Raw genomic sequence first — 27,669 nt, 5'->3', positions numbered from 1 at the left:
ATCCCTGCTTTTCTCTAGTCCTTGTTTCACCTTTGTCTCCTTCTCCGTCCCTGTCTTCCTCTTGCCCCCATCTCCAATCTCCCTCTCCTGCCCATGTCTCATCCTTGTCTCCATCTGTGTACCTGTATCTCTCGTCCCTGTCTGCGGCTCTGTCTCCTCTCTCCATCCACGCCCCCGTCCCAGGCTCCGTTTCTTCGTCGTCCTTGTCTCCGTCCCCCCTCCTGGGCCGCCTCCTTGGTCCCCGCCAGGATGGGACCTCGCTGGGGGCGGGGCCGAGGGCTGGATCGGAATAACTCGGTTATCAGGACGAATTGAATTAACTTCTTCACACGAGCGCTGCCGGGCCCGTCTCCCTCCCTCCTGCTGGGCCCCAGGTGGGGAAACCGGGGAAAGGGGTCGGGACCCTCTGGCCTGGCACGATACTTAGAGACCAAAGGTCTGGTCTGGATTTGGGTGGAATGGGGGCTCTAGGGCTGCGGTCCCGCGAAGCCCCGCCCTGCACCTCCCGAGGCCCTCAGCAGGCGGCGAGGACCCTTTGGGGTGGAAGGGTCGGGGATGGATGGGGGCGGGGCCTGGGCCGCCCAGGCCCCGCCCCGAGGAGCTCGCCCCGCCCCGCCCCCTCAGCGGGGTCCTGCGCGTTAAAAGGCGCGCGGGCCGAGCCTAGCTGCACTTGCGTCGCACCCGTGCGGATAGCGGCCGCGACGGGGCGGGCGGACTAGCAGGCGCTCAGAGCCGGCCTTGGGTCCTCGGCGCCTGGCCCTCGAACTCCCATCCCGATCCGCACCCGGCCCGGGACCCCGACCCCGACCCGGCCCGGTCCAGCCCCCGCCCTCGCCCCCCGGGCCGATGGACTACTCCTACCTCAATTCGTACGACTCGTGCGTGGCGGCCATGGAGGCGTCCGCCTACGGCGACTTCGGCGCCTGCAGCCAGCCGGGCGGCTTCCAATACAGCCCCCTACGGCCTGCCTTCCCCGCGGCAGGGCCGCCTTGCCCCGCGCTCGGCTCCTCCAACTGCGCGCTTGGCGCTCTACGCGACCACCAGCCCGCACCCTACTCGGCAGGTGAGCCCAGCCCCAGCGCAGCCCTCCCTCCAAATCCTGCAGAACCCCTAGCCCCTTCCCTACTCGGCAAGTGATTGAGACTGTCTCCCAAGCTACCGCCATCCCTGCCCTGGCCAGAAAATGCCCCGCAGGACCCCACTTCCCCCTTGTAAGACAGAGTTACCCTAGGCAGAGTTGAGCCCCACCCTCTCATCCTTCCCATTCCTCATTGTCGCTGCCATATCCCTATCCCGCGCTTTTCGGGTCAAAGAATCAGATGGCTGGTCCAGCCCCAGGCCCCTTACCAGGCCCTCCCATCCCCACCTGCAAAGATTGACCACCAAACCGCTCCATCTCCTGTATTCTTGGAAGACCCTCCAGCCCCATCCTTATCATCCCCATCCCCACCCCCACTTCATGCCTGACCCCCTCCAAGGACCCCTACAAACAGCTGAGCTTTTCAGATGGAAACCTTCTTAGAGCCCCAGAAGCAGGCCCCTCCTGCCCAGTTTTGGACTCATTCCACCTGTGCACAAACCCTCTTGCACCACTGAAATCCGTTCTATGACCTGAAGAACAGGGTTCCCAGGTGGTTAAGCCACTTTCATTTCCCCATTCCCCGTAGAGACTCTCCCAGCTAGAGACAAGCCTCTTGATCCAAGTCCCCACCTGAACCCTCAGCCTCATGGAGCCTCTCAGCCATCCCTATCCTTCAGTTAGAGCCTAGGTGCCCCACCCAATCTCCTTATTTCCTTCCTTGCTGGGAAGACCACTGGGACCCAAATAGAAGACTGGGGTGTGGGCGTGGAGGTGGGGAAGGATGGTGAGATAAGGACCTGGATTTGGAGAAGTGATAACCAGAGAAATGGAGCCAGAAACTGAAATAGGGGTGGGGAGATTGGGTGCTCTGGGCCCGATATGGATGGGGATTGAGGACATGGAGAAAGGAAATGGGGAGATTGGCCCCAGAGAGATGAGGTTCTGAGATGGGGGAGATAGGGACAGGTACAGAGAGATGTGAGCAGAGATAGGAAGATTGGGGACCTGGGAGAAATTGGGACCCAGGGTTGGGGAGATGGAGATAAGAACCAGGTGATGGAGACAGGAAGTATGGGAGATGGAGACCAAGGAAGATTGGAAACAAATGAAGAAGGTGGGGATGGGAATGGGGTGTTGGAGATGAGGACTAGGGGAGACAGAGAACTAGGGAGCTAAGACAAAGATGAAGGATATTGGGGACCCCTGGAAAAATACAGAGACCTAAACGGGTTGGAGAGAGGGATGGGGAGATAGTGTCAAAAACACTTTCTATAGGGCACTGGGGACTAGGATGGGGTAGGTGGGAAACAGGGATAGAAAGAGAGTGAGGGGGAGGGCTGCAGCCGACTTCTGGGGACCTGGGACACAGAGGGGTGCCTGGGAAGAAAAGGGGCAAAGAGAAGATGGAGGGACCTGGGTGGGGAGAAATAAGGACCCTTCCCAGTGGGCACAAAGAGAATGGTCCAGAAGGGGAAAGTTGAAGAGAGGTGTGGGTGGAGAGAGACGAATAGGAGACACCTGGAGGAGAATGGCCTGTGAGATGCAGCTGAGGAAAGGAGGGAGGCCTGGGAAAGAGAGGGATGGCAGGGTGGAGGGGGGCCAGATCAGTACTGCGGAGAGCCCACGGCAGGATTGGTGACTCCGCCGGGGCTGGGGTGTCTCGGTCGCCCAGCTGAGGTCCAGGACTGGTTACTGGTGAAAGCAGCGATGCGGATAAGACCTCACAGCCCGGCAAGGCTGGGGTGGACAGGGCAGGACCTGAAGTCTAGCGGGCAGACTGACTGAGGGAGTGGCACGCCCGAGGTGGAGGGAACACGGCGAGGCCGACAACAGGTCAGCGGCCTTGACCGGAGGATCAGATTCTGGTTCCCTCGCTGCTGCTTTTGGGTCTCCCTGCGCCCTGTTCGCCTTCACCCCTGCCGGCTCCAGCGAGCTGGAGAGAAGGAAGCAGAGGAGACGCGCCAGGGGCGGGAACTGTGAGCGACCCCCTCAGAGGCAGGACAGAGCGGGCGGGGCGCGGCCCCCCACGCCGCCACCCTCACGGCTTCCCCCTCCCGTGCACCCCCGTAGTGCCCTACAAGTTCTTCCCGGAGCCGTCGGGCCTGCACGAGAAGCGCAAGCAGCGGCGCATCCGCACCACGTTCACCAGCGCGCAGCTTAAGGAGCTGGAGCGCGTCTTCGCGGAGACCCATTACCCCGACATTTACACGCGGGAGGAGCTGGCGCTCAAGATCGACCTCACTGAGGCTCGCGTACAGGTGCGTGTTTGCGCGCGCGCGTGTACGGAAGTGTACCCGCGGAGGGGCAGGAGGTTAATACGCGACACCTGGGAGGCGGAGGGACCGAGACTCACCAGGCGGCGGGCAGGTGCCTCCTGCAGGAGGAAAGCTAGGAAGGGTCAGGGGCCAGGGCACACACAGGCTGCGTACAGCTGGGCGCGAGAAGACGGGCAGCCTGGGGAGGTGGTGAGGCCAGGACGTGGCAGACCTGAGGCCATCGGGAGAGATGAGCTGTTCAGCCCCACGATTTCCCTTCAGTCCCCTTGGTTCGGATGGGCGTGCAGAGGTGCTCGGGAAGCCAGGACGGAGACCGCTGGGTAAAGGGGCTGCCTCGGGCGGCCTCAGGGCCCAGAGAGGCGGAGGAGTGGGGGAAAGAGGGTCAGTTCCTTCAGTTCCCCTCCCCAGCTCTGCCCCGCGAAACCTCTGAGCCCGGGGCAGGCGCAGGGCAGAGGAAAGCTGCGCCGGGACCAACCCCGTTGTCTGTCTGGCAAATCCGAGTACAGACGTCGGGCTGGCCCGATTTTACTGGAGACCCTGGCCTCCGCGGGACCCTGCAGGCGGGTACTCTCGGAGCGTCTCTTAGGAGGGAATTTGGGAGACAGGGCCTTGGGTGACGAGGAACGCGAGAGAGCAGATCCCAAAGGGAAGACCCTAGGTACCTGAGGACGGGGCAGGTGGAGGGGAGACGAGCTGAGTGGTGGAGGCCGGAGAAGGGCCACGCTGGAAAGGCTGGTGATTACCCTGACCCAGCCCCTTCCGGGCCGAGGACTCACCCGTGCCTTATGGCCCCAGGTGACCGGGTGACCAGCCCCTGTGCCCACAGGTCTGGTTCCAGAACCGCCGGGCGAAGTTCCGCAAACAGGAGCGCGCGGCCAGCGCCAAGGGTGCAGCGGGCGCAGCGGGCGCCAAAAAGGGCGAGGCGCGCTGCTCGTCCGAGGACGACGACTCCAAGGAGTCCACGTGCAGCCCAACGCCGGACAGCACCGCGTCACTGCCGCCGCCGCCCGCCCCCGGCCTGGCCAGCCCGCGCCTGAGCCCCAGCCCACTGCCAGCCGCCCTGGGTGCCGGGCCCGGCCCTGGGCCGGGGCCACAGTCGCTCAAGGGCCCGTTGTGGGCCGGTGTGGCGGGCGGCGGGGGCGGCGGGCCGGGCGCGGGAGCGGCCGAGCTGCTTAAGGCCTGGCAGCCAGCAGAGCCCGGGCCTGGGCCCTTCTCGGGGGTTCTGTCCTCTTTCCACCGGAAGCCCGGCCCCGCCCTCAAGACCAATCTCTTCTAGCCGCCGGTCTCTGGAGGCTCCGGGTCTGCCCCCAGAGACGCCCCTGCCCCTCCAGGACCTGACAGAGTCCGTCCCCATCCCGGCCGCCTGCCTGGAAGTCCCCATCCGTCCCCGCCTTCCACCGTGTGACCCCTAGGTGTGCCCTCCCCAGCTTTGGAGACCAGGTCAGGGCCACTCTCGTCCTCACCCACCCCCACCCAGCAGAGTGGGGTACTTTTCACTGGGACACCCCCCACACCACCCCAAGAGAGCCTGGAGCCCCTTCTAGCTTGGCTTTCTTTGGAACCGGAATCAAACAACGCCTGTTCCTAACACAGTGCTCGAATGTGAAGGTCTTCAAGGAGGAATAGCCGGCCTCCTCCCCTCGCTCTGCAGCAGGCTGGGTCATTCCTCACCATGGTGACCAACCGGCTGCCCCACCCATGTAAAGGTCGGGGTCACAGGAGTAATCAGCAGCCTGAAGGGTAGAAACCGCCAATTTGTCCCTCACGCCTTTTCTCCCATCCGCAGCCGGTCTGGCACAGAGGGTAGGCCCCTTAGAAGAGTGGAGGGACTGCCAGGACAATGGGACAGAGGGGTTTCCTCTTGATTTTTTTGTTGTTGTTGTTCTTTTCCTTTCTAAAACTTGTAATTTATTGAGGTGAGTTTTGCTCAATCCAAATAAAACTTAATTTATTGAAGACATCATGTTGGCAACCCCTCTGAGTACCCAGGATGGGGATAGGCTGCCTGCAAGAGCCCAGTCCCCCATGCTACCAGGACCACCAAGGACCCACGCGTGCCCACATAGGATGGTATAGACCAGGAGACAGTGAGAACTAAGCAAACTGGCACTTTATGGCAGAAATCCTCCCCCCACCCCTTACCGGCCCCAGTTAAAGTGCCCGCCTTCCCTAAACCCACACAGAAAAGCTTAAATAAACCCCAGCCCAGTCCTTGGGCTGTTCCTTCATTTCCGGATGGACACCCCAGAGTGAGGGTTGGGGAGAAGTCCTAGCTGAGCCCCTCTGCCTGTAATTCAGGCTGGAGGAAACAGGGATTAAAGTGGGGGCCCAGACGTACCCAAATGGACCCCTCAGACACCCCTGGGGCTGGGAGGAGGAGTCCAGAAAGGGAGGACAGCACCAGAATAACCAAGGTCCTTGGTAACCACGGCAACTGATCTCTGGCGCCCAGACCAAAAGGCGAGGGGCAGGATGTCCTCATTAGGGCATTCCAAATGATTGGGCAGTGGGGAACGCAGATCCCCAATAAATACGCAGGGAGGTACTGCCACGCCCCTCATAACTTTTCAACTCCCGGCCACGGCTGGGTGTTTGGGGGGGGCGGGAGGAGCTCCGGGTTCGCAGCTTGGCAGCGCCACCACGATCACTTGCTGAGCTGCAGGGTGTCCAGAAGCAGGCGCTTGTGAGCTGGGTCCTGCACCCCGGCCTCCTCCAGGTCCTCCTCGGTGATGTCGCTGTAAGAGGGAGAGTCTGGGAGATGGGCGAGGTGCTCCGGAGGGCCCGTAGCTCCGCCCCTGGGGCCAGATCCACCGCACCCGCCTCCAGCCCCGCCCCCACCTGAGAAACTCCAGGTCGTCCCAGCCATTGTGCACCAGGCCCTGCTCATAGCGCTCCAAGCCGATGGCCCGCAGCCAGGCGCCCATGCCCGCCTCGCCCAGCCTGCCAGCTCGCCCGCCCTGCGGGCATGGAGCCTAAAGGAATAGGGCATATCAGGGGAAGCACTAAGGGTGCCCACACACACACACAGAAGCACCCAAAACAGCCACATTCTGCCGCGTGCTCTGGAGATGAGGGAAGGGAAGCAAGGACTGGGGCTATATCATGTATCCCCCAACTCCCCAGTTCACAGCTCAGGGTAGAGGGGTGACCACTGAATGTTGAATAGTGGAGTAAAAGGTTATCACAGTTCATGGGCAAGCACACACCTCAGGTACACACAGCCAGCCACCCAGGGTCCACACACCTCCTCTGCCAGGTCCTCCTGGATGCTCTCTCGGATGCGAGGTGGAGGGAAGCTGAGGGGCCGGCCATAGTCCGAGGGCAGTCCCCGGGGTGGCTGCATCTCCAGGGGGCCTGGCAGGAGCACTGAGCGCCCAGGCCCAGCGGGAGCGTAGTCCACCTCACTCAGGGTCTTGGCCATCTGCAGTACCGAGCAGGAGCGGTCGTCCCCACTGGCTACCTCCCCCAGGAAAGTGCTGGTGGGTGAGGGACCTGGGGGAAGTGGGGGTCTTGGATGGGCCTTGGGAGGTGGTGGGCCGCGGGCCTCACCCCCACTGCGTCCCCGGATCACTGGCCCTGGCAAAGGATCCAGGCTGGGGGGCAGGAAGATGGCTGAGTCCGGCAATGGTGGGGGTGGAAAGTCTGGAGGGGGCAGTGTGCCTCCAGATTCCTCATCTGATGAGCTCCCCTCTCCCACACGGGGAGGCCGATGGCGCCCGAGCTGTGGAGGAGGCACTGTGATGGCCACCTTGTTCTTGGTGGCAGGTAGGACAGGAGCCCTGGCAGGCGAGGGTGGCTCTGGGGGCAGCAGCTGGTGTGGGACCCCTTCAAGGACGTAGTAGGCAGGGTTATTGAAGCTGTTCTTGAGTGGGGGGGCCACCACCCCTTCTGGCTCTGGAGCCCCCTCTGGCTTCAACCTGGGTAAGGGAGCAGGATAATTAAGTCAGGACCCAGAAACCCAAATTGAAGATAGTAGGTGCAGTGGAAGGAAAACCAGGTTTGGAGCCAGGAGACGTGGGCACCAGTCCTAGACTTGCAAATGATGTTAAGCACATCCCTTTCCCTCGCTGGTCCTTGGTGTCCTCATCTCCCACTGGGGAACGGGGTAGTTGAGTGGATAACACCTAAACTTCCTTGCCTCACTCGCTGAGATTCAGATCTTTTATGACTTGTCACTGTGAAACCTGAGTGTAAAGGGATGAAAACAGGTGCCAGAAGGCAGGGCAATAAAGAAAGGCCTTTGATGAGAGTGACCAGCACGATTTGGAAAGTCTCCAGAGGCATCTGAAGGGCCAGTCTACTGAGGAATCTTACTCAGGAATTCAGGTTAGTTTTATGAAAGTCTGGTGATAAAACGAAGGTGATTGATAACAGCTGAAGATGAGTGAAAAAAGGACCAAACTGGACCTAGGAGTTTTTATTTAAGTTCAAGAAATAATCCAATATAATTAGAAAGCAAGCCTTACTTTCCCAAAGTATGATCCACAGAACACTAGTTCCCCAGGATATTAATAGTTATTGTGTAGAAAAGAAGTTTCCTGGCCCATTAAGTTTGGGAAACTATTCAACAGAGTTGAAAAAGGATTTCCTTCCTGTCCACATGCTCAGAGCTTTTGCTAATACTAATATGCATTGGGAATATCTAAGAAAAGAATCTAGCAAAAACCATTTCCCAAACTCATTTGATCATAAACCCATTTCCATCTTGTAGGACAGAATGCGCCGAGAGAAATCCCAAGTTGAAGCATGTGCCTTCTCCACACAGAAGGCTCCAGCTGTTTACATGGAGGAAGCTGTTGCAGAAACAATTTCTAATTCTATTTTTTAAGGCAGAATTGAGAGGAAAGGCTGACCGTGTTCCCTTTGACTCAGGGAACCACACCTAAGTGAGGCCTGGAGAGCCAAAGAGGCCATGGGCATAGGGCGCCAGCACCTCCTGCCTTGGGGCGGCAGAGCACCCAAGCAGCAGACACACCGCAGGCTGGCCCTGAGAGCCACGCACTGCAATGGATAAAGTGGCGGGGATGACAGGTTCTTCTCTCACCTGGGTGCCAAGGGTTCCTCCCGGGGAGCTGCTCGAGGTGGGGCTGGGGGCCTCCCAGTTGGCGGTGGTTTCTCTGGTTCTTCAAATAACTTGGACAATGGGCAGGAGGCCTCTGTGGGGGCTGGCTTGCGGCTCCCTGACCTGCCAGGGGTGCAGGCGGCAGGGAAGATGAAGCAGGGGCTGACCAAAGCCCCCAGGTACCCTTTACATGACACCCAACATCGCCCCCGCTCACCTGGGCTCCTGGCTGCCTCGGGACACAGAAGGGGCTTTGCTCTTTGCTCCTGCTTCATCCTTATCAATGCTGATCCACTCTGGGGGAGGAAGAGAAAGGAGGCTCAGAGGGGATCTGGAGTGCTGGATCTCAGACACCCACTGATTTTCTAGCCCCTTCCCAGCTACTCTTGAGGATAGGCCCATTCCCAGCCATGGCCGCAGCACTTCCAAATACTGTGTTCCAGGGATTCCAACATGCCCTCCTCCCACTCCCAGTCCTCCCCACCTAGACCTGCCCACACCACCCCATCTCATGCCCCACACCCCTCCCAAAGGAGCCCCCACCGTAGAGCCGCTCACGGGTGCCCAGGCGCTCTGTGGGCACCCGCACCTTCATGGAGCCGCGGATGTTGCCTGTCTCCTCGCCACGGTGGGACAGGAAGGTCAGGAACTGCTGGGCCGTGCTGCCAATCATAGACTTGAGCGCCACGACGCACTCCCCTGAAGGGCAGAAGGAGCAGACCCACAGGCTCCCAAACGTTCCTAGGACCCTGCCTGGCTTCCTGTGCCCCTTGGCACCCCTGCCCCCTCACCGTAAGATTCATAGCCATCCATGGACTTGACTGTGAGCAGGAGGTGCTGGTCCTGCAGGTACTCGATGTCAGCGAGAATGGGCTTCAGCTGGGAAGAGAAGAGGCCTAGTGAGGAACAAAGCCCCCACCACCCCCTCCTGCCCGACACCACTGGCCCCACTCTCAGGCTCGTGCATGCTCACTCCCACTCAACTCTTGAGGAAAGACCCTAAATCCTTAACACAGAAGACACAGCTCCACATGGGCCTATCAAAGCACTTAATAGCATTGTAACTAATTAATTTTCTGCATCCTCAAGGGCCTGACATTTAAGAAAGGCTCAAGAAGTATTTATTGAATGAATGAACAAACTGTGACTTTGTTTCACACCTCCCAAATAAAGCAAACACCCTCATCCTCACTCATGCCCACTCCCTACCCGACCACATGCACACACATGCGTGCGCTCTGCCTGCCCTCCCAGCCAGGCCCCCCGAATTCACTCTACCACACCTCTCTCTGTGCCCTCACTGAAAGCCCAGGCCCTGCCTGCAGCCTTACCGTGGGCAGCTGGCGCGAGGACCACTGCACTTTGAGGAAGTTGATGTTGTCACTGCTCTGGGCATCATTCTCGAAGCTTTTCTTGTACTCTGGGGTGGGGGTAGAGGACACGCAACTGAGTGCCACCTCCCAGCTACTCTTCCCCCTAATTAGAGGGCTGACTGCTCTGGGCACTTCTGGCCTCCCACCCCCCGCCTGGCCCACTCCAGCTCTGGGGCCCCTCTGACCCTCCAGGCAGGTGGAGTAGAACTCAATGAAGAACTTGGTGCGGCTGGCTGTCTTCACAATGGCCTCGATGCTCTCAAACTCAATGTAGGCCTGGTCTGAAGTCTTTGAGAGCCCTGAGGGGCAGGGGGAAGAAGGCAGACGTGAGAGCTGAGAGGGTGGCAGGAACAGGAGAGAGAAACAGCCCTGGGACAGGAAATCAGGGGCCCTGGCAGAGCAGAAGGGAGGACCAGGAGGGGCCTCCTCAGTGCCACGAAACAGGAAGACCCCAAAGCCCAGATCCTGCATCAGGGCAGACAGACAACTCAAGGATGAGAGGCCATCTAAGAGGGGGCTGGGCAGCAGAATGCCACAGGGGTTGCCCGCCAGTAATCCACCATACCATCAGGCACACTCAGGGGCACACATGTGGCCCCAAGTGAACACATATACATGTTTATATTCAAACATATGCACACATACTCACGTGCATGTACCTCTCACAATGACCCAGGCACACAGACACCCTCACACATCATGTTCAGAAACATCCCTGCATGTACATGTACACACACACAAACACACATTCAAACCAATGCACATCCCAGGCTTCCACCTGTGCCCACCTAGATGTGTGCCATACCCACAAGCACATCCAGAATAGTCACCTTTCTTGGAGATGAACTGAGAGGTAACTCCAACCTCAAATGTCCCAAAAACGGGGGAGTGGTCGCTGGTGACAATATCATCGGTACAACCTTGGGAGGAGGATAGGAGTAGGGAGTCAGGGGAAAGCTCTTTACTCTCTGCTCTCACTTCCCAAAGTTGGGGCAGAGTCAGGACATTGAGCACCCAGGATCACCCATCACCCTGTCAGGGAGGCTCTGACCATAGGAATTGCAGATGATGTGGGTCTCGGGATAGGATTTCCAGAGAATCCGGTCACACCATGAAGGCACATTGGTCCGGACCTGGGACAGGGACGGCAGCGTGGTCAGGGCTGACAGCTGGGGGTTGCTCACTGTGAGCCCCCCACTCCCTCCAGAGCTGGTGAGGCCCCACACCTATGGCCTCAGAGGGGTCATAGGTGCTAGAGTGCTAACTGCAGAGGCCCATGCCCTTGACCTCACATACGTTCTTGGTCCACTGCAGCCCTGGGATCTCCAAGGCCCACCCTGTTCCCACTCACCCCAGTCGGCTTCTGCTTGTGCCAGGCGTATGTGTCCCGGGAACCCCGCTCGTAGCGGTAAGTAGGCGGGAAGGAGATCTCCTCCTCACCTAGGGAAGGCAGGGGATAGGGCTCAGGGACTCCACGGACTTCTGGCCCTCAGAGACCTCCTACTGGGCCCTCACTCACTGAATCGAAGGAAGACCTTGTGCTTTTCCCTCTCTAAGTTGAGCTGGTCCACTCTGAGCAAGGGCTCAAACTCCTTCCTGCTGATGTAGTTCAGGATCTCCTGGGGTGGAGACACAAAGGCTGGAGCCCTTTCCTCTGAGCCAGAGGTCAGAGCCTCTGACCCCCAGCCCAGCCATCCTACCAGCCACCTGCTGGGCCCTGCTCACACCTGGATATCCATATCCAGGCGGTAGTTGAGGTCCCCAAACCAGAAGAGGTGAGTGAAACGCAGAGAGATGTCGAAGGCACTGAGCTGCCGGTCGCCCAGAGAGAGAAGCCTCAGAATGTCCAGGTAGTTCTGGTTCCGCCTACAGTGGGGAGAGGGGGAGGTCCCTGGGTCAGGAGTCAAGGACAGGAGGAAAGGTAAGAAGTCTCTGGAATCAGGGATGGCATAGGGATCAGTGTCCTGGGGATGGAGAAAGGTCAAGGTCAGGGACAGACAGAAGGGTCTTGAATTGGGATAAGGCAGAGGGGTTCTTTGGGGATGGAAACACAGGTGGGTCATGGACTGGGATACGGGAAACGGATGGGTCTCAGGCAAAGAGGGCACGAGGGTAAAGAGACGATTTGGGTAGGCACCCCCTCACCGGGCAGTCTTCTCATTTCCCGAGGTGAGGTGGCAATTCACAAAGCCAAATGAAGTGCCATTGAACATGAAGGAGACCCCTACAGCCCCCTTGTTTCCTGTCGTGGCAACAAGAGGAAGGCCCATGTCACCCTCACATGGCTCCCAGCCCTCCCCTCTACCCCTTGAAGCAGTAGTGGGAAGATCCTCCCCCCCCACCCCCATGCTAGCAGGCAGGCAGGCCCCTGGACACACACCCACACCTTCCCTGGGGGTCCACACGGGGCACACACAGTCCATCTGGAAGGCCTGAGTCTGTCTGCATGTGTGAGCAGAGCCCACGGAGATCACAGAGGATCCCACGCCTGAAGCTGCAAGGACCTACAGGTTCTGGGCAGAATCTACCCGGGGGGAGCCCTGGACTGCAAACCAATAGACATGGGCACTGCACCAGGCTCCACCACGTACTAGCTGTGGTGGAGCGGTCACTCAACCACTCTGGGCCTGAGTTTTATCACCTATGAAACGGAGATAATTATCTTGGCCTGCCTTCCCGATGGGGCTGGAAGAGATTTAGAATATGAACGTGCTTTACCAAGTTGAAAGAGTTCTATACATGGAAAAGCTGAGACCACCCAAAACAGAGAGAGCCTGGGCTGGCGAGGAAACAGGAGGTGTGGATACAGACCCCGCCCGCTCTGCTCACCCAGCGTGTTGGCAATGCCAGTCTTCACGCTGGACGTGCTGACGTGGCTGATGCGGTTCTCATGCTCTGGCTTGACCAGCACAGCCACCTTGATGTTCCACAGTGACTGCATGGCAATCTAGATAGAGGATGCAGGGTCACCTCTGTCCTGAGCTGGGCTGCTCTCGGCACCACCCCCATCAGCCCACACTGGACAGTCGTGGCAGGCACAGGATAGGAAGGCCTGCTATCCTTGTTTCTCAGGAACCAGAGAGAAACAGACCCTCCCACAGCGTGGACAGGTTAGGTCTCCTAAAGGATATACCGATGGGGAGGGTCAGCCAGTCACGTTGTGTTCCCCAGGGTTACTATGGTCAAGCAGGATAGTTTGGGGGTGGTGAGTGAGGAGAGGGGACTGGACAAGATGGCCCCCCTCACCGGGCGGTAATCCAGATCTGTGAGCTCCTTGAGGCCCCCGCGGAGCAGGTCCAGCCACTCTCGGTCGCCCACCGAGTTCTCCTGGGTCCCAAAAACATAGATGTCATGGGGTATGGTCACTGTGACCTCATCCAGGGTCTTCCCCAGACCCTTCGATGTGAACCAAGACGTCACATTTTTCGGAGGTGGCACACTTCCTGGAGGTGGAGGGGACAGGGAGTGGTCAGGCCCTGCCCTGGGGCCATTTCTCTCCCCTCGTCAGCCCCTGCCCCCGGGCCTGACCCATGTTCCAGGTGCCTATGAAGACGGAGATCATGTCAGGTTCATCCTGCTTCGAGTGCTTGTTCTTCATGAGCTGCAGCAACTGGCAGAAGGCCTCCCGCTTCTGGGGAGACAGCAGCCAGTCAGGGCAGGGGGGCAGCCAGGGAACCCCCCTTCCACAGGGATACCACGAGGGGAGGATCATGCCTGTCTGGTTCACCACGACACACCCACTACTCATGCATATAACAGGTGCTCAGCAAACGTTTGAATGAGCATTTGAATCCATCCGCAGGCCACCCACGCCCCATATGCGTACCCTCTGCCCGGTCAGACCCACCCGCCAGGAAGGATGACATGCTTCCATCCTTCGTCCCCTCTCTTCCCATCCCATGGGAGGGAAGCCCGCAGCTGCCGGTGGCCTGGCCAACCTGCTGCTCACCCGGGCACTGATGAAGATGAAGTCCTTGCGCTGTGTCCGGTCCTTCTCCTTCTCAAACACAACGCCCAGCTTGTTCTGGACACGCTGGGACTTAATGAGCTGGCGAACTAGGGGATAGAGGATGGGTCACACTGGGCTGTGCTCCAAGGCCGGGGCTACCCTGTCCACCCTCCCAGGTCAGGCCCTGGCTCACTGCGGTCATGCGTGAAGGTTGTCCAGTCCTCCTGTGAGTCCCGCTGTCTCCGCAGCAACACCAGCCGCCCGCCCTCCACGTCCACGCTCAGCGTGAACTTCTGTGATTTCCCAATCTTGGTCAGGTCACCCAGGGTCACATCCAGCTTCACCTGCAGGCCAGGAGGTAAGGAGGTGCTGAAAAGACCTTGGGGCAGGCAGCACCCCGTTCAGCTCATGAGGACCAACCTGGCACGCCCTGCCATGTACCTCAAAGGCCTGCACGGGGATGGTCTTGGCCTTACGTGTGGACGGCTGCAGCGGAGCCGGGGGAGCTGTGGAACTCATATCCTGTAGGGCCTTCAAAGCCTGGAGGGGGCAAGGTCAGGGGATAAGGTCAGAGGGCTGGGGCCAGGAGAGGCACAGCTGAGGTTGGGTCAATGTTAAACTATAGATTCAGTGTGAGATCAGTTAGGCCAATGCGAGTGGTCAGGGAATGGTGGATCAGGGGTCAGAGGTCAGAGTCAGGTTACCTTCTTCTGGATGCCTGACAGGAAGTCCTTTAACACCGATAGCTTCAGCACTAGGCTCTCTAGTTCCTGCTCCCCAGTCTGTGGTGGGTTCTGCGGGGAGAAAGAATGAGGCTTGTACATGAGGCCACCAAGCAGGAGGTCGCCCACCCAGCCCCAGAACATGAACCCATTCCCCAGAGGTCTCCCCACAAGCCCACCTGCTGCTGCAAAAGGCGGGTCACCATGGGTGAGCTCTGCTGGTCAAACACCTTGGACAGGATCTCCAGACCCGACAGGACCTTGTCCACCTCACTAGGAGAGAAATCAAGTCAGAAAAACTCCCCACCCCCCGATCCAAATACAGGGAAAGGAGGGCTGCAGCCTCCACCATGAGGATACAAGGGTTCAGGTGAGGAACAGTCAGGAGGCAACGACTGGATCCCTGTTCAGGGTCAGAGGTCAGGGCATTTACGCAGCAAGGGGGAATAGATGAGGACAGGTCAGAGGTTAAGTGTGCAGTGCACGGTGTTGGATGTCCCAGGTACCTGTGCAGCCTCCGGCATGAGGTGGCGAGGGTGCGGGTGAGGTGGGGCAGGTTGCTGGCTCCACTCCGAACAGCCTCCAGGTCCAGCCCGTAGCTGCCCTTCAGGTACTCGTGCGAGACAGTACTCAGCCCATTGGGAGCACTTCGGGGAGGGGTTAAGAAGTCAGTGGAGGCCCTGCTGACCCTGTCCTAGCAACCTTATCCTGTCCTTAGAGGAGATGATACTGGTGACAACCAAAGTGCCATGGATCAGGGTGTCTGTCTCTGGGGCTGAGATGCGATGGGGATCCCTGAGGGTGGGGCTGGGGCTTAAGAGGTCTCTCCACCTTTGGTGAGGACACAGTTCCCAAAGGAGAAAGGGACTTCCTGCTTAGTGGAGGGTGTTGAGGTCTTACCTCTCAGCAGCTGGAGTTGTAGGGGTCTCAGGGGCTGGCGGGGGGCTGCTGGGCCCCATAGGGGCAGAAGTGCTGGTGGAGCCAGAGCGCGGGGGCAGCGGGGGCTTCTCATCCTCCCCATCTGTGGACAGGGATCAGCGGGGAATCTTTCTGGGCCTCCTGCCCTCAGTGAAATATGGGGGAGTGCCATGGCGGTCAGAGACTTCCATGGAAAGGGGGTAAAGGGCCCTAGCATCATGGTCAGGGGTAGGGGGCGTTAGGGGAAGTGGGTTGAGAAAATGGGATGGGAAGAAGCAGGTAGCGTCTGACCACAGGGCAGGGAAGGCATTTGCACACTGCACACCGGGTGGCACCTGAGGCATCGCGGTCGTCTGAGGGGTCCAGCTCTCGCTCCCGCTCCACAGGCAGCAGCAGGGCGCACACGAGGCCCTGGTTGGGCTGGGCGTACAGGCCGATGAGCTCCCCCAGGGTCTGGAAGCGGCGCACAGGCACGCCTTGCGAGGTCTGAGACCAGCAAGGGTGAGAGAAAGGTTAGCCAGCCAGTCCCAAGCAATAGGCTAGAATCAAGGTCGAGTCAGGGTCCAAGCTCCTACCTGCACAGCCAGGAAGTCTTCTCCATCAGGTAAAATTCGATATGTGTGCACATGCTTCTGATACCTGACAGCAAGGCAAGGGTCAGAATCTGTTACCCCCAGGATGGGGTTGAAGCCCCAAGGCACCTCTCCTCCTGTCACTGTGCTCAGACCCCGCCCTTTCAGTTTGGTTTCCCTAAAACCATTTGCCCAGGCTATCCAAGGCTAATGATGGGCCCTGTCCACATCTATCCTGCTAGAGTCACCAATAAGCAGAACTCCCCATCCCCCACCCAGGCCTACATAGTCTCCACACCCACTGCAGGGCCTGGAAAGCAACAGGCAGCTCTTTTGTGGCCTCCACAGCTGTCTAAACAGCCCCTCTGGGCTATGGTACCAGTCTGGGTCCCCCGCCAAGTAAGAGTCCTCAGAAGCCTGGGTAACCGCTGTTTGCATGCATCGGCGATATGCTAACACATGTGCCTGCTGTCTGTGTTTACGTTGGTGTCTAGCTCTGCTGAAGTTCGGTGTGTCCGGGCAGTTGTGCTAGGGTGTGTAGGGGTGTCACTCTAGGGATTTCTCCCCCTTTCCCCAGACACCAGGAAATTGGGATGACCCAAGGAGGCCCCCTGTGGGAGACTAGGCCTCTAGGAGCCCCAAACTGAGGAGGGGCAAGAGGGGTGTTGACAGATGGCAGCAACAGCTGAGCAGGTGACAGCTGAGCCAGGCCTGGGTGGTGCAGACCATTCTCAGTGGGGCTGGAAAACTCCCTCTGCAGCCACACCTCAGAGCAGTCTTGCCCAAGGGAGTCACCTGGGCCTGTGTATATTGGGCAGGAAGGGGCACTGGGCCTGAGAGAAGACCAAATGCCTGTGTGAGAAGACCCTATACCTTGGCCACAGGATCATCCCCTTCCCTCAAGTAAGCCCTTTCTGAGGACACTCTTGGCTGCCAACCAGACACAAGCCACGCGGGTGTCTGTGTGTTGACTGGGTGTGTTCGTTTGTGGACTGTGGACCTGTGTTTATAACAATAATAGCATCCCATTAACTGAGCCCTGTCTCTGTGACAGACCAGGTACTCAGCACCCTACAGACGTGATCTCACTTAATCTTCACTTTTTGAGGCAGGTATTATCCCCATTCTCCAGAAAAGGAAACTGAGGCTCACAGAGGAAAAGTAATTTGCCTAAGGTCACAAAGCAGGTAAAAGGCAGAGCTGGGATTCAAAGCCAGGGCAGACGCCAGGGCCTATAACCTGGCCTGCTGGTCAGATTGCCTGCGCCTGTTGGGGCAGGAATGTGTTCTGAATGTTACCCACGTACATGTAGGTGTGAATACAGGTAAGTAAATGTTTCTGACTGTCGAACCCCAAGGCTCCTGAGATGCAAGGAGTAGCCAGAGTCAGCTGGCAAAGCTGAAGCACCCCTGCCACAGACCCTCACCCCACCCATTTCCTCCCCTGGCAATGGAGCCAGGATTCTCCCCTCCTGGGACAATAAGGTTCCTCAGCCAGACACAGGCCCAGCTGTCCCCCTCCCACTCAACAGCTGACAGAGCACCTGCCTTCCGCCCCTCCCTAATTAGGGGGTAGTGCCTCGGAGGGGACTAGGAGGCAGGGCTCTAGGATATTCATCTGCCCAGGCTGTCCCTCTTTAGTTTCCCCTGCTGAGCCTCAGACTTGGGGCATAAGCTGAGCCTTAGTGCCTCTTCCTCGTTAGGTCCACTGCCTAGGTCAGGGTTCCTCAACCTCAGCACTAGTGGTGTTTTGGCCTCTATCATCCTTTGTTCTGAAGGACTGTCCTGTGTTTGTAGGACGTTTAGCAGCATCTCTGGCTTCTACCCACTAGATACCAGTAGCACCATCCCAGTTGTGACAACCAAAAATGTCTCTAGACATTGCCAAATGTCCCCTGAGAGGTAAACTCAGCCCCAATTTTTTGCCAATGCACCCGCAAAGATGTACAGAAAGCAGAGGGGAAGGAACAGAGGAACGGGGGTTGGGTGGTCTCCTGTGGCTAAGAGGGAACATAACCAGATCTAAACAAAGCAGCCCTGTAGCTGGCTTCCCACTTTACCACCTCTCCCACTCCTGAGACCCACGGGAGCCCACCCAGTGTCAGACTGAGTGGTGCGGGGGAGAGCTCAGAGAGAAGACTCTACAACTGAAAGTGCAAACTCACCCCAACACCACCGCCACACACGGCTGATGGGTATAGGCAGAGGACCAGGCCCACTCAGAGAGCTGCCGAGTCTAGGCCCACACTCAGCGCTCATAGCTCAGGGCTAGTGCAGCCAGGAGCCAGGGCACACACACTCACTCATTGATTCATGAAATAATGACATGGCCCCATACAGCCTCACCCCCTTCTTCTCCACACCACCCTGCCCGGCAGCCCCAAGCAAACACAGCCAGGCAGGCTCCAACCTCAGTCCTGGAGGCAGAGTGAGGCCCCCTAAGGGAGCTGCTGACCATCCTCACACACCCCATCAGTACCTCGGGCCTCATCTCCCACTATGCCTACCAATGTAAACAGCCAATCTCTGTATCAACAGCACTACACACAGCTGCAAAGGTAGTCCCCCCCCCACACACACACACACACCTGCTCCTTCTACCCGGAGGGTGCCTGAGGGGGTCTGTCAGAGACTCCCTGCATTTCCCCCTTACAGCCACCCCGGTAACAGGACCGCACACACTTAACATCAAGGCCCCAGAAAGTGCCCCAGACACACAGCAGGAAGGAAGTGCTCCTTGCATCCTTCCCCAGCTTCTGCATAAAGCCAAGGCCCCACTCTGGGGGGCGCTAGCGTCCCATTGTCCCAAGCCATCCTCATACACTCAAGGAACCCCAGGCCGTGCCCTCGCCGGGGGAGCCCCAGCGCCACTCACAGGACGCAGAGCGCGAAGGCACCCGCCACGCTCTCGCTGTCTCGGACCAGGAAGCTGCCATCACGGCCTGCCCGGGCCAACAGCTCCTCGGCAGCAGCGCGGCTCAGGTCTCGGTGGTACCAGGCGGGGGCCGGGCTGCCCAGCGCGCCCCCCGGCCCGGCGCCCCCGGGACCCGGCGCCCCACACGCCGAGGCCATGGCCCGCGCAGGGCTCAGCGCCGCCCTTGCCCACCGCCCGGCGCCATCCCCCCGGCACGATGGCGGCTGAGGATGGGACAGGTCCCGGGCTCCGGGCCTGAGGCTCGGCGGACCGGGCCGAGTCGGGGATCCCGGCTCCGCGCTCCGCCGCGCAGGCCGCCTGGTTCGCCGCACAACCGCCGCCGCCTGCAGCGCCGGCCTCAACTTGAAGAGAAAGAAAAGTTTGTTCAGAAGCGGCGGGGGAGGGGCAGGAGGAGCAGAGCGCAGAGCCGGCGGCCGGCCCCCTCCTCCTCCGCTCGGCCCACCGCCCGGACCGCCCCTGCCCCTACCTCTTCCCGGCGGCGTTGATTCCCCCACCCGCATTCCTGCAGGACCCGGGACCCCCGAAACCCCAGGGATGACTGGCCACCCAAACCCCACAATGATCCTGCCCCGCCACCATCACCCGGAGGAGATCCAGCCAATCGCCCCAGAGGAGTCCAAGTCCCCCCATCCCGCGCCCGACACTTCGGAATCCCGACCCCCTCCCCTGAGAATGAGTCCCCTTCAGTACTCGCAGTGATATGACCCCCAACTCCCATAGACGTCTGACTGCACCCAAATCCTTTCTATTTGCCCCCCCTACAGCCTCGCGGAATCGAGTTCCCAAAACCAGCGAGGACCTAGGATGAACCTCCTCCCATTACTGCGGCCCCGACTCCCGTCAAATCCAGCCCCCCTTAGACCTGAACCCCCAGACTCCACTGGGTCCAACCCTCGACAAATCCCGTGGGGGGTCCCCTCCATAGAGATCCGATCCCCCACAAACCCTCAGACGAGATGCAGTGTCCTCAAATCCCAACGCACTGTCCCTGGTGGCCCCTCTAAGCCCGGGCAGAGCCTTTCCTCCCTCTTGGCCAAGTTCCCTCGCACCATCCCCCATACCCGCAGGCCCGGGCCTTGAGGGGTTCAGCAGTCCGAGACCAGGCCTCCCTAGCCCGTCCAGAAAAAGTTCCCCCCAACCCCTGGGCTCCCGACCTCTCCCCAGAGCCGCGGCCGCCGCGCGCCGACCCTTCCACCTCCTGGGCCGCTCCGATGTCCCCTTCCCGGGGGAAGCGGCCCTAGACTCTCAGCGGCCACTTAAGATGGCCATCCTCTGCCGCTGCACCCCCCCTCGCCTTCCGCCCCGCCTGCCGCTCCGCCCCCGCGGCTCGCGGCGGAGCCGGGGGGCACCCGCGCCCCGCCTCCCCTGACCCCTTGTCTCTCTCCCGGACCCACTGATGCGCGGAGTGACCTCGGGCAAGTCACGCCACTAATTCGAGCCTCGCCTTCCCGCTCTGTAAAATGGGGGTAATGTTATGAGAGCAGACTCAATGGGACTGTGCTTGTAAAGCTCTCCGCACAGGGCCTGGCATCCAGTAGGCGCTCCCCAACGGCGGCTATTTTTATTATTAATTAAGGAGTACCGAAGGTGACAGCTGTGTAAACTGTAAAGCGCAGCGGCGGAATGGACGGGTATTATTAGCACCCGCCCCCGCCCCAGCTACTCCCTCCAAGTCAACAAACTTGAGCCTTTGTAGGCGGGACACCGAGTGAGGAGCTCCCCAGACCTAGTCTGTTCCGGCGCCCCCGACCCCCCTCTCCTCTAGCAGAGCGCGGGGCTACTACAGGCGGTCGGAAAGGGGGCGGGGTCCATAGGCGGGACCGCCCCGCCCCTTCCCCAAAAAAGACCTAGCCGGTGGCGGCGTCTCGGGGGAGTCCGCTTCCTGCCCCGCCCCTCCGCCCCCTAGCTCCTTAAAGGCGCAGGTTTCCAGCCCGGCTCCCACTGCGGCCAACTCCTGGGACGCCGTCGGAGGGTTCCCTTCCTTTAACCTGGGACAGAGCTTTCACTTCGCTGAATTGAACCTGTGTCTGGGTCAGTCCGACGACCTCCTTACTCTGTTTCAAATACGCATTGACTTAATCCAGCTGGAGCAAAGACTGTGATGTGGAGGGGGCTCTGTGGGGCCTTCCAGACTAGATAAATAGAATGATTCAGAGAGCCTCCCACACACCCGACAGTGTCTCCAGGCCCCTCTAGAAACCCAACAAACTCATCCTCTAATCTGTGCCCAATCTCTGTCAGTCACCTCTGGGTGTGAGGGAAGGTGAGTCTGCCAGGAGGGGGCAGCCTGGTGCGGCGCGGAAGGCTAGGAGTCTTCACACCAGATTCTAGTTCTAGCTTGATCGCTCACCTGCATGGAGCTCTCAGACAGGTACCCATGGCTCTCGGGATAACTGCAGTCAGCGTGTGGAGACAAAGACTTCCCCAGGAGGAAAGAGCAAGTGAGAGACCCAGAGGTCAACTCAGGCCCAGTTCCTGGGGGCTGTGCAAAGACAGAACAACCCTCCAGGACAGGCATACCTACCATTCCCAGGAAAGGGCAAAGGTAAGAGTTTCCATCCCTCTACCAGCCACACCTCCAGGAAACAGCAGGGCTGAACCAGTTCAAGGCTCTTGAGTATTTTCTCTTCAGGAACCTCCCAGATTGCCCTCTCTTCCTCCTCTGGGGGTCCCAAGCCCCAACTCTGCCCCTTTAACCTACATCACGTGTGAATTTTTTAAAAACCCCTCACTGGGAATCCACAGCCTTCCCTGGACTCCCATCCTCAGCTTTCTTACTGCAGAGCTGAGCACAGAGCCAGGCAGACAAGGCCTGGGGGAAAGGGGAGGTTTGCGGACCAATATAAATAATGATTTCCTGGACCTGGCTCTCACTTGGGGCTACAAGAGCAACAGGATCCCCGAGGACTATTAATGTGCAGACACTGGGCTCATGTGCTTTCTAGGCAACAGCTCCTTTATATTTTACAACCCTGAGGGAAGGAAGGATTATTTGCCCCATTTTAATGAGGAAGAAACTAAGTTTGAGAGCAGTCAAATAACTGTTTCCTTTCACGTAGTGAGCCGCAGAGCTGGGATTCAAACCCTCTCTCCACCCACAAACTCACAACCAAAATAATTCATCAGACACGGACGTTGTATTTATTGTATACACAGACATGTATTTATTAGAACTGGCTGTCAGAGAAACTGCCAGCCTCACCATGGAGCAGGAAACAGATGATAGAGGGATGGATAATAGATGGAGATATGCTTAGGGCTCCCTCATTTGTGGAACTGAGCTGAGCGCAGCCTGGTCTTCAAAGCTGGGGACGTCTGCGGGGGAAGAGGGGACGTCTAGGGAGGGCTGGACTCAGCCAAGGAGCAGGGGTGTCATCAGGGTCAGGCTGAGCAGGAGAGGCCCCGTCCCACGGCACACAGCCCCGGCATGTATGGCCAAGGCATAAAACCTGGCCACCTCCTCGTTGGGGTTGCCCTGGGCTGGGTCAAACCACATCTGGATACAGCGGCCACTCCCTCGGCTGTATTGGCTGACCTTGTAGGAGTGACTCCAGAGGCCCTCACACAGGGCTGCAGGCGTGGGGAAGTAGGACTCAAATGTGCGGCACACAGCCCCAGCTGGACACTTGTTAGATCCTGCATGGGGACGCAGACATTCAGCCCCTAGGCCCAAAGCTCATTTCTGGCTACCCCAGAAATCCTCACCTAATCCCAAACCCTCAACCCCCCTTTCTCCAAACCCACCTCCATTTCCCCACCCAGCAGCCCTCACCTGAGGTCCAGTTCCAGCCCTGCTGCCAGTTTGTCTTGCAGGTGTAGGAGGTGCGGCAGGCTTCCCACCAGCTCTCACAGTCCTCTTTGCACAGCGGCACGTCCAGGAAACGTTCTTTGCGCCAACTCTGGTCCACCTGGGTGGGAGGTATGGAGGAAAGGCTCCTCTCAGCCAGGTGTGTCAGCAGCCACAGCCTTGACTGAGCTGGAGGGCAGCCTGCTGGGATGGGGGGAGGGAGACACCCATACCTGCTGGATCCAGGGCCCCAGATTGGGGGAGCACTCATAGAGACAGTTGTCCTGAATGAAGTGGCGCTTACAGGCGGGCTCCATCTTGCCGCAGTGGTCCCAGTTAAAGTTATAGAGGAGGGAGGTGTCCTTGTGCAGCTCCTGGCTGGTGTTGACAGAGCAGCAGGCGTTCTTCTTCCAGGGACTGCACTGGGTGGGGAGGACACAGGACACAACCTTCTGTCACCTCCAGCCTCTCTCCATTTGGTTCTTGTTCTCCTGTCCCAGGTAGGTTGCCCTAGACCCGCTCATTGTGAGCACACCTCTGTCCTTGGCTTCCAGGAAGTCCCGTCTTGGGGGACACTCAGTTACAAAGTGTGATCGGGGGGTGTGGGAGACTGGGAGAAATCCTGCCTTGGGGGAACAAAAACTATCACTTTTACAGCCCTTAACGCTTTATAAAAACTTCTTTAATTAAAAAAACTTTAATTTATTCATTAAAAAATAATTATTGAGTACCTATTCTATGCAAACCATTGATTTAGATGGAATACAGCAAAGAACAAAACAGACAGAAATATGTGTTCATGGAACTTACATTCTGGTCGTGGGAGACAGACAGTAAGACACTAAGAGAGAAAAAGTGTGTAAGGATATGATCAATTATATGGAGAAAAATCACAGTAGGGAATGGGAATGTGGAGTATGGGATGACTTGAAATTTTAAAACGGGTGGTTGTGAAAAGCCTCATTGGAAGGTGACATTTTGAGCAAAGGAGGAAAGAGAGTTACTAGCTACGTAGTAATGTATGTTGAATAACTTTATTCTTGGCAAGTATTAAGATCTGTGTCTCCCCTCCCCCGTCCCCCTGTGGCTAGACCAGTGCCAGACAAATAGCAGGCCCACAAAAACATTTGCTGAAAAAAGTAAATCAAAGACCTATTTATGACTTCTTAAATCTAAACTGAACTCCATCTTACATATAGACACACCATATTTTAGCAAGGTTTTAATATAGGCCAAATTTTCCAGGACAACAAAAACGGTGAAAGAGAAAGCTGCTATGTGTTTTGTTTTACTGGAGCTATTCCCTGTTTTAGAAAATTGTGTCATCAATGGCAACGGTGCTTAGAGGATTTCATAGCATTTGAGTCGCCACCTATATCAACCTTCATTTGTAGCTGCCCCAATCATAGTGATTTCTGTGAATCATAAAACGTGCTATTTCATCATGACTTCTAATGTAGATAACAGAGAATCGACATATTGAAATATATAGTATTTTATTATAAATTACTTTCTTTTTGATTCTCCTTTGTATTGCAGGTAGAGAGTTATGTTGATATTTTTAAATTAAATGTGCAAATAGGTTCTAGTAGCTTTGAATTCCTTTCATTCCAGGATAGAAAAGAGTTTAGACAATATTTATCATAAAAAGGAGACATGGAGTCTAATAGGGTTGCAAGTGACTGGCATAAATTTTGATGCAATGTGTGAATGTGTAGCATCTGTGCCCTCTGTCACAGTCGTAATGGGTCTTCACCGCTACCATTAGCACTCCATGGTGCTGGCACACAGTGAAGGTAGGAAGAACCATCCTACCTCAGTCTCCCCCCCTCCAAACCCTTGAAGTTGTCCACCCCAGTCCTCCCCCTACCCCACCACAAGGGCTGCTCATGTCCAGTTCCTCTGTGTGTCTATATGCTCTTCTGGGCCTCAGTTGCCTCATTTGTGTCATGTGAAGAATATCATCTACCTACTTCAAAGGACCCCTGGGAATATGAAATTGTGTACAGAAAATACATGACATGTAGTAGGTGCTCAATAAATGAATATTCCATATTATCACTGACTTTTCTGAGGAGGCCACCCCTAAAATCACCTCAATTACCCTACCCTTCCCCCACCACCCTAACTTCCTCTTCCCTGTCAGACCAACCTCCTCCCCAACCAGAGCCACATTCACTCCAGCCATACCTGGTCATGCAGCTTGTCCTCAGGGCCTGGCTTGGTCTTGTGGTGTTTGGCGTCCATGCAGACGTTGAGCAGGTCTGTCCTGTCCCTGGCACTGCACATGGAGGCTATCCAGGCCAGAAGAAGCAGAGGTGGTGTCAATTTCCAGGACATGTCTTTCTGTCCCTGCAGAAGAAGAAGTAGTTAGGGAGACCAAGGCCTGAGGGGTACTTCTTTCACCCCCTGCTTCAGTCTCCCAGTCTTCACAGTGAAGGATGGTGTCAGACCCTGTTTTTTCAGTGCTGGGATCCTGAGGCTCCCTGAGACTGAGGAAGAGGAGTCTGGCAAGAGGGGCTCCCTCACCCGGGTTTGGAGGGTTCAGAAAGGGATCTGGGATTAGTAGGTGGGCCGTAGGGGAGTCTTCCCAAGTTGGATGAAATGCCTTATGCCCTCACCTTCTCTCTGTACTTTATTTTTAAAAAGTAATTGAATAGTTAATGTCCATGCTGTAGTCCTCTTATCTTGTGTCCAACAATTGTTTTGCCTTTAGACCTAGGGTCACCTGGGTTCCCATGCCAGCTTAGAAATCCAGTTAGCCTGGGGAATGCAGTAACCCAGCTCTACTGCATTCTCCAAATCAGCATAAAAATCAAGTGATATAACGCACAGAACCATGTTTGATTAAATGATACAGAGTGGTGGTTTTTTAACAGTTTTGCTCCCTCAGACTTTCTCCTTCCCTATTTCTTGAAAATCGTTTCCTCCCTCCAACCCCATTGTGACCCTCTTCTCACCTCTCTCTGCGAGCTGTACTAAGGTACCAGATCCCCACTTTACCGCTCAAAACACAGGAGCAGAAACCCCTGGACCGGAGGGACAACATAAAAGGCTCCCATGTTGGAGCAGCCAACCAGACAAGTACTTAGAGTCATGGGAGGAACCTGGCACAAGTTACAGCCACCTTCTTTGTTCATGACGGCCCCTCACCACCGCTCCCGCCACTCCCATCCCCCACCCATTCCAGATCTGTTCCTTTGGGCTCTGTCACGGAAGTGCCTCAGAGTGGATCATGAAGACCCATTCCTCTCCCTCACCATCCCCATAGGCAGTTGATTACTGAGCCTGGGCAAGGGTCCCTCCAAAAGCCTTTCTGGAATCCACTTCCCTCGGCCTTGTGTTTGGGGCTAGGTCTTCCCTCTTTCAGTTTCCTCCCCTTCAAGTCATCTTCCCCCAGGAGTCAGAGTTATCTTTCTAAAGAAAGATATGACCCTCCCCCTCTGCAAAAACTTGCCAAGTCTCCCCAGTGCCCCTGTCACCGTTTTCCTCTTAGGGCATCTTGCCTGAGGCTCCTGTGCTGCTGGAAGCACACACTGCTGTGTCTGGATTGGCCTCTCTCCAGGCTGGCAACAGCTCCAGGCCGCTGGACTGTCCCCAATGGTCTCTATCCTCAGTGCAGGATACAATATAAGATCTGTGGTAAGTACAGAATGTGCCCTGCATTTAGCAATTTCCTTCCGCCTTCCTTCTCTTTCAGACCCCACCCTCTTCAAGGCTCCATTAGTCTGGCAAGTTGTCCATTCCTGTTTCATTTCATCTCTTTATTTGTTAATTTACTCTTTCCAGGATCCACACATTCAGCATTCATCAAAATCTCGGGGAATCTGAGTATTTGAGGTATCCCAAGTGGTTGGTAGGATAACGCTAACTTGAGAGAGATGAGGCGTGGTGGGGAAGAACCCGGGCTTTAGGGTCAGGCCATGGGGCCCGATGACAGCTCCTTCTCTCGCACAACCTTGGGAAATGTCACTAAACCTTGCTGAGCTTTAGGTGACTCTCCAGAAAATCGTTGAGAATTATATTTGGGAAAGCCTGGCACATACTGAGTAGGCTTAAATGATAGCTATCAAGTTAGTTTAGGAGCAGCCAGGTGGACACAGGTAGAAGCTGAGGTGCAGAAGTCAAGGGGCACAGAGAAAAATCGTGTCAAATCTGATAACTGATAACATCTCACCATCTAGCATTTCTGTAACCATAATTAAGCAATTTTTGACAGCCTTTTAAAAACCAGGGTAAAATACACATTATATAAAACTTTCCATCTTAACCATTTTTAAATATACCGTTCGATAATGTTAAGTATATTCATATTGTTGTGCAACCAATCTCTAGAACTTTTTCATCTTGTAAACTCTTATATATTGAAACTCTATTAAGCAGCAACCCCCCATTGCCTCCTCCCCCCAGTCCCTGGAAACCACCATTCTACTTCTGTCTCTATGAATTTGACTACTCTAGATGCCTTATATAAGGGGCATGGTACAGTGTTTGTCCTTTAGTGACTGGCTTCTTTGCCTTTGTGTAATATTGTCAAAGTTCATCCATGTGTGAGAATTTCCTTCCTTCTTATAGCTGAATAATATTTTTGTGTGTATAGACCACGTTTTATTTATCCATTTATTCATCAATAGACACTTGGGTTGCTCCTCTTAGTTATTGTGAAGAATGCTGCTATAAGCATGGGTGTACAGGTATCCCTTCGGGAACCTGCTTTCAATCCTTTTGAGTACATCTCCAGAAATGAAATAGCTGGGTCATGTGAGAATTCTATTTTTAGTTTTTGAGGAACTGTCATACTGCAGCTGCTCAATTTTGCACCCTCAACGATGTACGAGGATTCCAGTTTCTTCACATCCTCACCAACACTTGTTATTTTCTGTTGGATTTTTTTAAATGTCTTTTTATTTAACTTTCATTTATTTTAAGTGTGTTTTTCCAGGACCCATCAGCTCCAAGTCAAATAGTTGTTTCCATCTAGTTGCAGGGGGCGCA

At 56.6% G+C, this 27,669-nt stretch overlaps 3 protein-coding genes across 6 annotated transcripts; 1 reads left to right on the top strand and 2 right to left on the bottom strand.

Moving 5' to 3' along the window:
* Nucleotides 1–846: 846 nt before the first annotated feature.
* Nucleotides 847–4,633, top strand: PHOX2A (paired like homeobox 2A; the record flags this gene model as incomplete). The annotated part of the gene is made up of 3 exons (XM_081063005.1): nucleotides 847–1,063; nucleotides 3,152–3,339; nucleotides 4,184–4,633. 3 exons carry the CDS (start codon nucleotides 847–849, stop codon nucleotides 4,631–4,633), a joined length of 855 nt encoding a protein of 284 aa, XP_080919131.1.
* Nucleotides 4,634–5,290: 657 nt separating this feature from the next.
* On the bottom strand, nucleotides 5,291–20,143 carry INPPL1 (inositol polyphosphate phosphatase like 1). 2 transcript variants are annotated; one of them, XM_081065092.1, is made up of 29 exons: nucleotides 20,042–20,143; nucleotides 18,828–19,228; nucleotides 15,957–16,020; nucleotides 15,717–15,867; nucleotides 15,364–15,484; nucleotides 14,970–15,110; nucleotides 14,643–14,736; nucleotides 14,446–14,535; nucleotides 14,183–14,281; nucleotides 13,935–14,085; nucleotides 13,742–13,848; nucleotides 13,321–13,423; nucleotides 13,039–13,235; nucleotides 12,622–12,739; nucleotides 11,938–12,034; nucleotides 11,520–11,658; nucleotides 11,312–11,411; nucleotides 11,144–11,232; nucleotides 10,844–10,925; nucleotides 10,623–10,712; nucleotides 9,978–10,091; nucleotides 9,751–9,839; nucleotides 9,211–9,298; nucleotides 8,963–9,118; nucleotides 8,637–8,715; nucleotides 8,402–8,542; nucleotides 6,602–7,274; nucleotides 6,196–6,329; nucleotides 5,291–6,092 (listed from the first exon to the last, which is right to left on the bottom strand). In XM_081065092.1, exons 2-29 carry the CDS (start codon nucleotides 19,022–19,024, stop codon nucleotides 6,002–6,004), a joined length of 3,795 nt encoding a protein of 1,264 aa, XP_080921218.1. In that variant the 5' UTR covers nucleotides 19,025–19,228; nucleotides 20,042–20,143; the 3' UTR covers nucleotides 5,291–6,001. The 2 variants fall into 2 exon arrangements, with proteins under 2 accessions (XP_080921218.1, XP_080921217.1); XM_081065091.1 differs by lacking the exon at nucleotides 20,042–20,143 and having other exon boundaries at nucleotides 15,707–15,867; nucleotides 18,828–19,017.
* Nucleotides 20,144–22,007: 1,864 nt separating this feature from the next.
* LOC308503001 (folate receptor beta-like) lies at nucleotides 22,008–26,294 on the bottom strand. 3 transcript variants are annotated; one of them, XM_081061663.1, is made up of 5 exons: nucleotides 26,132–26,294; nucleotides 24,865–25,026; nucleotides 22,908–23,096; nucleotides 22,660–22,795; nucleotides 22,008–22,523 (listed from the first exon to the last, which is right to left on the bottom strand). In XM_081061663.1, exons 2-5 carry the CDS (start codon nucleotides 25,012–25,014, stop codon nucleotides 22,240–22,242), a joined length of 759 nt encoding a protein of 252 aa, XP_080917789.1. In that variant the 5' UTR covers nucleotides 25,015–25,026; nucleotides 26,132–26,294; the 3' UTR covers nucleotides 22,008–22,239. The 3 variants fall into 3 exon arrangements, with proteins under 3 accessions (XP_080917789.1, XP_080917788.1, XP_080917790.1); XM_081061662.1 differs by having other exon boundaries at nucleotides 26,157–26,286; XM_081061664.1 differs by having other exon boundaries at nucleotides 26,181–26,284.
* Nucleotides 26,295–27,669: the final 1,375 nt, after the last annotated feature.

Source organism: Rhinolophus hipposideros (assembly GCF_964194185.1).
Source record: "Rhinolophus hipposideros genome assembly, chromosome: 10".
NCBI classification, from domain to species: domain Eukaryota; kingdom Metazoa; phylum Chordata; class Mammalia; order Chiroptera; family Rhinolophidae; genus Rhinolophus; species Rhinolophus hipposideros.
This window is presented reverse-complemented; position numbering and strand designations above follow the sequence as displayed.

Coding starts and splice junctions, on each gene's coding strand:
- INPPL1 (XM_081065092.1), bottom strand. CDS start 19,024: ATGGCCTCGGCGTGTGGGGCGCCGGGTCCCGGGGGCGCCGGGCCGGGG. Junction 11,659..11,937: donor GGAAATGAGAAGACTGCCCG/GTGAGGGGGTGC, acceptor TCCCCACTGTAG/GCGGAACCAGAACTACCTGG. Junction 9,840..9,977: donor CTACTCCACCTGCCTGGAGG/GTCAGAGGGGCC, acceptor CCCCCACCCCAG/AGTACAAGAAAAGCTTCGAG.
- LOC308503001 (XM_081061663.1), bottom strand. CDS start 25,014: ATGTCCTGGAAATTGACACCACCTCTGCTTCTTCTGGCCTGGATAGCC. Junction 23,097..24,864: donor AGGACAAGCTGCATGACCAG/GTATGGCTGGAG, acceptor CTCCCCACCCAG/TGCAGTCCCTGGAAGAAGAA. Junction 22,524..22,659: donor GGGCTGGAACTGGACCTCAG/GTGAGGGCTGCT, acceptor GTCCCCATGCAG/GATCTAACAAGTGTCCAGCT.